Raw genomic sequence first — 9,704 nt, forward strand, 5'->3', positions numbered from 1 at the left:
ATGCCAATCTTTATTTTCCCACCACTCGATGATCCTAAACAACAAAATAAAGTCAAATAGCAGTAAAGCTCTTACGCCAAATAAGGGAAACAAATAAGGGAAATAGACTCACATACCTTCCAATGTAGAGGAGGACAAATGGTAGCAGCGGCGGAGGAGTGGCGAGCAAAGCTGGCCGAAAACCAGCTGCAGGAGGAGGAGAAGGCCAAAGTGGTGATTAGGTTTTTGAGGGAAAAGGAGGGTAGGGGATCAGGTTAGGGTTTTCACCGAAGAGGAGGAGGGAGCGACAGAGCTTCGAGTGGCGGCAACAGCAATGTCCAATCGAGCAGAAGATGACGAATTAGGATTTTTTGGGGAGAGGAGGCGGCGGCGAGAGAGCTGCAACAACGACGACTAAAGGAGGAGGCGGAGATAGAGCTCCGACGACAACAAGAAGAGGAGGGCAGTGTTGGTTTTGGAGAGAGAGAGAGAGGGAGGGAACCAGAGAGGGAGAGAGATCGAACATTTTTGGGGAAAATAAAATTTGAGGGCGGGGCGGGCTCCCTCCGATTTTTTGTGGCAAAAACTACATCACCCCAATGGGGGAAACGATTAGTGCTGATAAAACTAGCCCCAACGGTTCCTACCACCCGTTGGAGCTGCCCCTATTTGTACTAGTGACAGCAAGTTTCCCTTATCCACATGCATGGAAAACAATTACGTAGAGAACACAGTAAGCAAACAAAATATCCGAGATAAAGCCACATTTCCTTAGTACAAAGGTGAGCAACTACCCTCCATATTCCACTAATAAACCCAAAAATATACAAGAAGTATTTCTACGACAGAAAAGCAGCAGTAGGTACACTTAGACAATACCGATTTTAAAAAAAAAAGGACCACACAATGAAAAGAAAAGAGGACGGGAAGGAACTACATCCATTCACAAAGCGAGAAATTTAAGTCACGATTTCTTTAGTTGCACCTATGAAATGCAAGGAGAGGAAGGCCTTTAGCTATATGGAGAGTGAACATAACTCTATAAGTTGCCGTCATAGACTCATCCTCGAGCTTGAATTTAAAGAAATAGAGGAGCATTGCAGCCAGAATTTTCATCTGTCGATATGCAAATTCCTTTCCCAAGCAAATCCTTGGACCAGCCTGAGAGGAAAAAACAAAAGAGATTGAAAATAGAATACAAATATTAGAAGATTTGTGGTGGGGGTGGGGCGGGGGGGGGCGAGCAAACGAGTTGGTTTTAGTGAAAAATTAATAATTAAATCGCGGTATCTATACTTGTATCTCAAGGGCTAAATTTTGAATGTTTCCTAAAAGAATACGGATAAAGGCAATTCAAGGTATATCTACCAAAATGACAGCTAGGATGTATAGGAATATGTTAAAGGACTAATAAAGGAGAGATGTATCATATAAATGATGGGATACAAGATAAAAGTATAAAGGCAGCAACCAAATGTAAACAACTTTAAATTTAAGTAATTTGGGGCAAACCACAAACATTTTTTATAAAAGTGAAATAGTAATGATTTTTAGCAAGAAATTGGGTGTCTAACATAATATTTACATAAATATCAAATTGTCAATGTTCTCTGAATTTTTTTTCATATTTAAACTCTTTTTTGCTTGCTCGTATCTTCAAATGAGAAGTGAATTGGCAGGAGCAAAAATACTACATATATTTGCTATATATGAGAGCAAATAAAACAAGTTTGGAGATATAAGAAATAATTAGAGAATCACGTAGATTAGAAGTTTGGAAGGGGACATGAAACTTAATGTAAAGAGAATAATAAGCAGTAGGGTGTAGGTATGAGAGATGAAAAAGTAGAGGTATGATGAAAAAGATTATTTATGCAACACTTATAATTCATTCAAAATATATTATAATTGTTAATTATAGGTATTCTCATTCTTTACTCCTAAAAAATTATAAATGTCCACCTAATAGTGAACAATTTGGATTGAAGAAAGGAACTCTCCACTGCCTAGATGCTACGGGAACATCAGAATCCATTGAGATTTACGGAAATAGGAAGCTTACATTAAATGCCACGAATTTGAATGGGCTTTCTGGCTTGAAAGAGCCATTATCAAGCCAACGCTCTGGCCTATAGTCCTCAGCATCTTCGCCCCACAAAGATATCATCCTTCCCATAGAATAGGCCAGATAGTAAACTCCATCTCCTTTCTTAACCTTGAAGCCATCAGGAAGAACATCATCCTCATCTGCAACCTTCCCATCCTATCACAGAACAAGCAAGTTATCAGAATAACATACCAAGTTTTAAAATCCTATTGTGTGAAAATTTGTTACTATCAATGTCATGCCCCCAAACCCCCTGAATACACTGATGTGGGTGACAATGGCGACATACGGACCAATGTGTCAAGCTTGCTGTGCAGTTACGTATCACAAAAAAGGGCTAAATTACCGTTTTTTCACACTATAGTGTTTTTTCTTTCACTGGCAACATTATGGTCTTAATATCAACATTAGACGTCAATTTGGTATTATTTTATATAGGAAAAATAAACATTTTGGTATTTTTTATAGAGAAAAAAATAACCACATTGGTATTAATTTCGATGTTGATACCATAATGTCACTGGTGAAAGAAAAAAAATATCATTGTGTAAACAGGGTCCTTAAAAAATGTCAATTTGGTAATTGCCCAACAACGATACTAATTTGAAGATAAAATTGCAGTCAAATCAACCAAACTTATAAGTGTCACAGTGGAAACGAATGAAGTATGTTCCATACAATAAGATGACATAAATACGTAAAATTCATACAGATTTAAAAAATCAATTACAGAAATGCAACAATAAACACTGTTATATTAAAATCAAAATACATAAGGCTAAGAATATTATAGCCAGTGGCATGGGGATGTGCATAAATTACAATAGTTAACTTGCTGATGGAGATCAAAGGTTATTACCACGGGAACTGCAGGATACAGACGGAGAGTTTCTGTGAGTGCGGCATGGAGATAATGCATCTTGTCAATGACATTTTCGGTTAAGCTCATTGCAAAATCTCTGAATTCAGCTCCTAATCCCTTAAATCCTGTTGCATGTTTGATCTCATCAACAATTTTCTCCTGAACTAAGGGGTTCTTACACACTCTGTAGAAGAACCAGGAAAGGGTGTTGGCAGATGTGTCCTTGCCAGCGATCAAGAAGTTGAGAATTATATCTCTTAGATACTGATCAGTGATTGCCTCTGGTTGCTCCTGGCTTGCAAGTATGAACCTTGACAGTATGTTTTCCTTAGCTTTCTTCAAACACCCATTAAAAAAAAGAGTGAAATTTCATGTTCTTAACTTTGGTATATATAGATTGAAAAGTTAGGAACCCTTACCTCTTTTACTCCACACTTTATCTGCTCCCTCTTGTGGCGAATTAATTGAAACACAAAGTCATCAATCACTTGGATGTTCTTCTTGAGCTTGGCCTCCAATCCAATGTTGAAATATTTCTTGGTTTCCCAGAAGATGTCAACATATCTTCGGAACACGATGTAGTTAGATTCATCGAATGCCTTGCTGAAACAAGATCCAAACTCATCTGAGCCAGAGAGTGTGTTCAGCTCAACACCAAATCCCACCTTAAAGATTGAATCTAGGGTCGCCTTCATCAAAACATCCTGCAAAATGTAGGATTTTTGTTTGAGACCCTTCTATATCTCGCCTTATTATTGTTTTTACGGACATGAAAAAGAAACAAACCTGCATATCAAAAGGAGCAGCTGAGTTTGCTGCCTCTCCAACTTTATTGGCAAGCTTGACCCCAGTTGCTCGAAACACATCACTGCTGAATTCTCGAAGAACTTTAGTAGAGAACTCATAGCTGGCTAGCTTTCTTTGCTGACGCCATTTATCCCCATCAACTGCAAATATCCCATCACCTAAGAGGTCTTTCACTACATTATAATTAAATTGCCCCTGAATCAACATAAGATAAATTATATAGGCTTTCTAACCTGAACAAGAAAACTAAATGCTGTGAAATTTTGTAGATATATACACCTTGCTGTATTTGGAGAAGTTTGTTTTCAGAACATGCTCTACATTGGCAGGGGCAATGGTGTACATATCGCTAAAAGAGGGCTTGAGGAGGCGATATGTCTGGTGCTTTCTAGCAATGTCAGTTTGGTAATCAAAGAGAGTGTCAAAATAGATAAGCTGATGAAAGTCAGTTCCTGCGATTGGGGCTCTGCCTTCCTTCTGAATGGATTCTTTGACAAAAAACACAAGGATGGCAGTAATGGAGCCTGCCACAAAGAGAATGATGATGAGGATAACTATGGAGAGAACAAAGATTAAAGAGAAGCATATGTATGTAACAATATATGAGACGTGGAACTCCATGATAGTCAGTTCTGATGAAGGATGTGATTATGAAGTGGTTTATTTGCAGTCTAAAGAGTAGTGACTTGGATCATTCTGATTGAAGGGCGGACGACACTAGCATTCTCATCTTGAGATTAGCAATATGTGAGATGTTATCAAGTGTCAGCAACTAGTTCTATATTCAAGGTGGATTGGTAAGTTGGACTCATGGGGCTTTTTATTTTTAAATATTCTTCTAGAAGACTATAACTCTGGTAAATCTTTTAAGAATACAAAGAGGACCTTTTTAAAAACCCATACATTATACATATTTCTATGTATTATCACACCATCCAAATACTAAAAAAAATTAATTTTTTGTTCTCTTTTAGCCAGATTGATGAGAATATCATAGAAATGTATCCTCTTGTTGTGATGTATCTTTTAAGTCACACTGACTGTGATGTTTATAATTTCATGAGATAAGGACAAAGAAGCAGAGAATGGTATCCATAGTTAAGGTCTGTTTCATTTGAATGTTGCTTTCATCTTTCCTTGGTTCCCAATCAGTCTCTTTTTTGGTTTTGCCCAAAGATTTTTAGCTTTCAGTTACAATCGATCCTAACTTGTAGTTTTCTGGTTTAAGAAATCCCCAAATTTAAACAAATGAATTTCTCTTTCCCAAGCTTTGCACAAAACTGACACCTTGACCCAAAAAAAAATTAATGTCTTGACTTGTCTAGCTTTTAGTGATAACGATTTAGCAGTCTTGAAAGTCACAGCCCAGTCTATCATTCTATATGCATATGGCTGTCTCAGTATTCCCTCAGTTAAGGACTATCTAACAATAATAATGGCAATCATATTACATTAACAGAAAAGAAATAATTGAAATCTTGACAATTAGCATGTGATATTTTCACCATGTGAAAGACTAATTTCCAAGCTACAAACAAATACAATCCTACTATTTTATTATTTACTGCTAAGCCATAATATGTATGTGGAGTGCAAACTCTGTCCAGCCCTGCCTGTTTATGCGATGGTATCACACATTGTCTACATGTGACTGTTAAAAATGAATGCAGAATAGTTTCCGTCCTACTATGTTTCAGAAGACATACTAAAAATTTTTAAACATACACTTGATTGGAAAAGTTGGATTTGAAACAAAGCGTATCCTTAGATACAAAGAGCTTGCATATGAAATAAAACTATAAATCCTGACACATGAGCTTAGCTACACTTCGCATATGAATATAATTTATAATTATTGACTAGTCACAGAAATTAATCTCTCCTGGTCTCTTATCTATTATCTGTATTTGATATATTTTATTCAAAAATTTGAAATCTTTGTTAATGGGGAAACTTTTGGGATAATGGAAAGCCGACAGAGTCCTTATCTTGCTGTGAAGTATAACTTTGTGACAGGAGAGGTATTTAATTCTGGCAGGAAATGACAAAATTCTCAGCTAAATGTGCCACAGGAAGTGAATATCTGGATAAAGTCCCAACAAAATCATATCTGGCTATTGGTCTTCTGAAATTCATAATTGAGTTTTAATCACCCACGATATGGCTTACCCTCAAAATGTCAAGAACTGGATATTACAGGATATTTTGCTCCAGGCTTTTCTTTATCGTGTCATTGACCATCAAGTCATTTCAAAGCAGCAGTCACCCTTTGTTCTTCAAACAAGTTACACACGGCGTCATATTCTAACATTGATATTCCGCCAATATTGGTTATCACCAGGATAAGAATCACTGACATCAAATTTTTATAATTCTACCGCAAACAGCTCTTTAAATGGTGGAAATTTTTTTTGCATGTAGTCAGTCTTACTCCTCTGGAAGATGAATCCATGATTGTGTATGCAATAATATGATCACATGAAGCTCTTCGGTATTGATTCTATGAGAAAGAAAGTTCTCAGCCATGATGTGCATTGGGATGTTGTTGCCGATGTCATAAATTATGCATTCACAGTAAAACATGAGCAAAAACAAGATCATAATATCATAATGTGGTCTCATAAATAATTGCTCATGAATGTCTAATTTCATCATGACTGCAAAAGAAGTCACTGGTTGTGATAAACACAGCCAAAATCATGTTTCAGATATCTAACAAACTATGTCCTACAACCTGAACGTAGCAAAATATTTATCACAAAATCCAACTCATTTTATAACATAACTACTTACTACAAATTAGACCCTTTTGAGAGTCACAGTAGATTGATTCCTATTTTTAGAGATTTCTATTAAATGTCATATGGTTCCGTTGACAAGTAAATAGGTAAAAGGCAATCATTCCCACACCTTCCGCTTTCCAAGACGGGAAACGAAGTCTCTCTTAAACTCTCTAAATCTTCATTTTTTCCTGTGTATGACGTTCCCTGTTTCACACCCTTCTACCTGCTCAAGTCACTGAATTTAGCGATGAATTTTCAAAATTTTCCTTGGATTTTTTTCATGGTTAGCTATCCATTCTAATCATCCTATAAGTCAGGGAGTAACAAACTTTTGTGACTAATGCCTACCGTAAATATTTGGAAAAATTATTTCTTTATTGAAGAATATAATGATTATTCTTTAATTTGGTAGACCTTCCTACTGCAAATGAAGAATATTTTCAGTTATAATTTTAACTGTACAAGATCCATTGCTAACAAAGGCGATTCCAGATGAAGCTTCCCATGGAAAAAATGTAATCGTTGTAGTCGGCACATTACCCAGGCGTTCAGAATTTAGATGATATACGACACCTTTAAGGAATATATACTCGAAATTGGTGCAGGAATTTAATAGTTTGTCAAGCTAGATATTGGAGAAGAATTACAGGGAAGGGCAATAATTTCTTTCTTTCATACTTCTTTTTTTCCAATTTGAACCAGACCCTTGGAAGCTGCCGCCTCCTCACAAAATCACACCATAAGCTTTAAACAAGAATTAGACAAAAAGACAAAAAAAAAAAAAAAATTGAACCTTGGGTTTGTCCAAAGGGACAACGACTGAACTAACTATATGTTTTGATATCCGTGATTCAATATTGCCATCTATCCCGCGTGCTTTTTCCTCCTAGTCTCTTCTTTCTTTGAATTTCTCTACTATCTTCGCAGATGTTAAGGATTTTTCCCCAATTGCAAAATCCAAAGTTTCATCATGGAGCTTCAAGATTCTCACATAAAGAGGGTTAAATAATTTTGCACATCGAGTATGTGTAGGTTCTGTTATAAAGATAGTTCTTTACTATGATGATATGGAATCTTCTTGAGGGGCATTATTCTAAACTACCTTCTAACAGCTAAAGAGATTCAATACTCCTCCCATTAGAGATAGTAGTAGAACCTTGAATTTTAATGCCCGCAACAGGCGTCGTCAAATACTCGGTAGTAATGGAGAAACTTGAAACGAAAAATAAACATGTCAAAATAATATTTTCCCCAGTGGTTGGCAGTTTAAATTAAAATAACATGCTATACATAAGCTTTTGTATGCAGGAGAATGTACCTTCTGTCTGTAGTTTAACTGCATTATCGAAGTGAATAAGAAAGGAGCGACATCATTTCATACGGTTTCAAATAACAGAGATTTCAAGATTTCAAAACTTGAAATCTTGAATGTACCTTCTGTCTGTAGTATAACTGCATTATCGAAGTGAATAAGAAAGGAGCAGCCACTCCTAAGTAGTTGTCGCATCACAAAAACATTGAGTTATCATAAAGGCTATTTGCTGGAAGTGAAAACTAGGATCCGTTAGTATGATATCATGATTTCAAAACTTACCTCCCTCATAGATCACATTCACTCTTCCGTAAACACTGCAACCTTCATTATGTTCATCACAAAGAACCCTTTATCAAATAACAGAGAGGGAGCAAGTCAACATCAGAAGCAAATGGTTAATGTTATCAATAATTTTTATGCGGTCAGAAACAGTTCCATATCGTCATCTGGCACATAACCAGTCCACATTAGTTCAACATTAATCCCGATCAAAACCCACTCTATTTCCTTCATTAACTCCTCCTTTACGCTTCTTCTGGAAAATTCATACACTTGGCCATCAATTTCAATCAAGCTATGTCCAGGTGATGTCTTCATGATGCCCTGATCCTCCATAAAATCACGGATTCTTTTGACATCCTCAAATCTTTTAGCATTCGCATAAATGTCGGATAGAATAATAAAGTAAGCATGATTGAGAGGATCCATTGAAATAAGACATCCAGCAATTTTTTCCCCCAATTCAACATTTCCATGCATCCTACAGGCACCCAGCAATGCTCCCCAAACGAACACGTCAGGCTTCATTGGCATAGATGCAATAAGCATTTCGGCCTCTTCAAAAAGGCCAGCTCGACCAAGCAAATCAACCATGCATGCATAGTGCTGCAATTGGGGCTCAATTGAGTAAACTCTTCTCATCACATCAAAGCACCACCGTCCTTTATCAACCGTGCCAGAGTGAGCACAAGCACTCAATAGAGCTCCAAACGTCACATTATTGGGCCTCATACCAGTCTTCTCCATTTCTTCCAATAGAACGAAAGCTTCTTCTCCACGGCCATGGATAGCAAGAACTGAAATCATCACAGTCCAAGCTTGAACATCCCTCTTAGGCATTTCCCTAAAAACCTCAAATGCCCTCTCTATAGACCCACATTTCCCATACATATCAATTAAAGATGTCCCTATCACCAAATCAAACTCCAGCCTTTCCCTTCTCAAGTACCCATGAACCCATTTCCCCATATCCAATGCTCCAAGCGAAGCACAAGCCGAAACAACACTCGCAACTGTAATCTTATCGGGTTTCACAAACCCTCCACGCATCTCATTAAACAAATCCAAGGCCTCTCCACACCTCCCTCCCCTAACAAACCCTGCAATAATAGAATTCCAGGTCCTCACATTCCTCATCTCCATCCCCCGAAAAAAAACCAGTGCATCATCCAGATCCCCACACTTCAAGTACCCACCCAGCATCGAGTTCTCCGAAATGACATCTCTTTCGGGCATTTCTTCGAACACCCTCCGCGCAAGCTCAACCTGACCACAAGCAGAGTACATAAACACAAGAGAGTTGTTGATATAGACGTCTGCAACAAAGCCCAGCCTGAAAATGTGAGAGTGAAGGGCTCGGCCGGTGACGTGGGCATGGTGAAGGGAGCAGGATTTGAGGAGGAAAGGGAAGGTGAGGTGATCGGGGAGAAGCCGAGAGGCCAGCATGTGGGTGTAGAGGGAAACGGGCTTGTTGAGGGATTCGTTGCAGAGGGATTTGATGAGGGAGTTGTAAGAGGAGAGAGAGGAGAGATGGGGAGAGGTGAGGATTTGGGAGAGGATTTGTTGGAGCTG

The 9,704-nt window shown here is 37.8% G+C and overlaps 2 protein-coding genes across 3 annotated transcripts; both read right to left on the reverse strand.

The window, feature by feature from the left end:
- On the reverse strand, positions 773–7,844 carry LOC109821975 (cytochrome P450 704C1-like). 2 transcript variants are annotated; one of them, XM_020388131.1, is made up of 6 exons: positions 4,035–7,844; positions 3,735–3,950; positions 3,368–3,652; positions 2,946–3,284; positions 2,042–2,242; positions 773–1,140 (listed from the first exon to the last, which is right to left on the reverse strand). In XM_020388131.1, exons 1-6 carry the CDS (start codon positions 4,374–4,376, stop codon positions 955–957), a joined length of 1,569 nt encoding a protein of 522 aa, XP_020243720.1. In that variant the 5' UTR covers positions 4,377–7,844; the 3' UTR covers positions 773–954. The 2 variants fall into 2 exon arrangements, with proteins under 2 accessions (XP_020243720.1, XP_020243728.1); XM_020388139.1 differs by having other exon boundaries at positions 3,735–3,928; positions 4,035–4,090.
- On the reverse strand, positions 8,185–9,693 carry LOC109821993 (pentatricopeptide repeat-containing protein At5g66520-like). The gene has a single exon (XM_020388149.1). The coding sequence runs from the start codon at positions 9,576–9,578 to the stop codon at positions 8,268–8,270; it is 1,311 nt and encodes a 436-aa protein (XP_020243738.1). The 5' UTR covers positions 9,579–9,693; the 3' UTR covers positions 8,185–8,267.

The sequence above is a fragment of the Asparagus officinalis genome, chromosome 1, assembly GCF_001876935.1.
Source record: "Asparagus officinalis chromosome 1, Aspof.V1, whole genome shotgun sequence".
Lineage (NCBI taxonomy): Eukaryota > Viridiplantae > Streptophyta > Magnoliopsida > Asparagales > Asparagaceae > Asparagus > Asparagus officinalis.

Excerpts from the sequence above, each read along its gene's own strand:
- LOC109821975 (XM_020388131.1), bottom strand. The coding sequence starts at position 4,376 with ATGGAGTTCCACGTCTCATATATTGTTACATACATATGCTTCTCTTTA. Across the intron at positions 2,243-2,945 it reads TGTATCCTGCAGTTCCCGTG|GATGGGAAGGTTGCAGATGA; the intron begins GTAATAACCTTT and ends GTTCTGTGATAG. Across the intron at positions 1,141-2,041 it reads TCAAATTCGTGGCATTTAAT|GCTGGTCCAAGGATTTGCTT; the intron begins GTAAGCTTCCTA and ends TTTTCCTCTCAG.
- LOC109821993 (XM_020388149.1), bottom strand. The coding sequence starts at position 9,578 with ATGCTGGCCTCTCGGCTTCTCCCCGATCACCTCACCTTCCCTTTCCTC.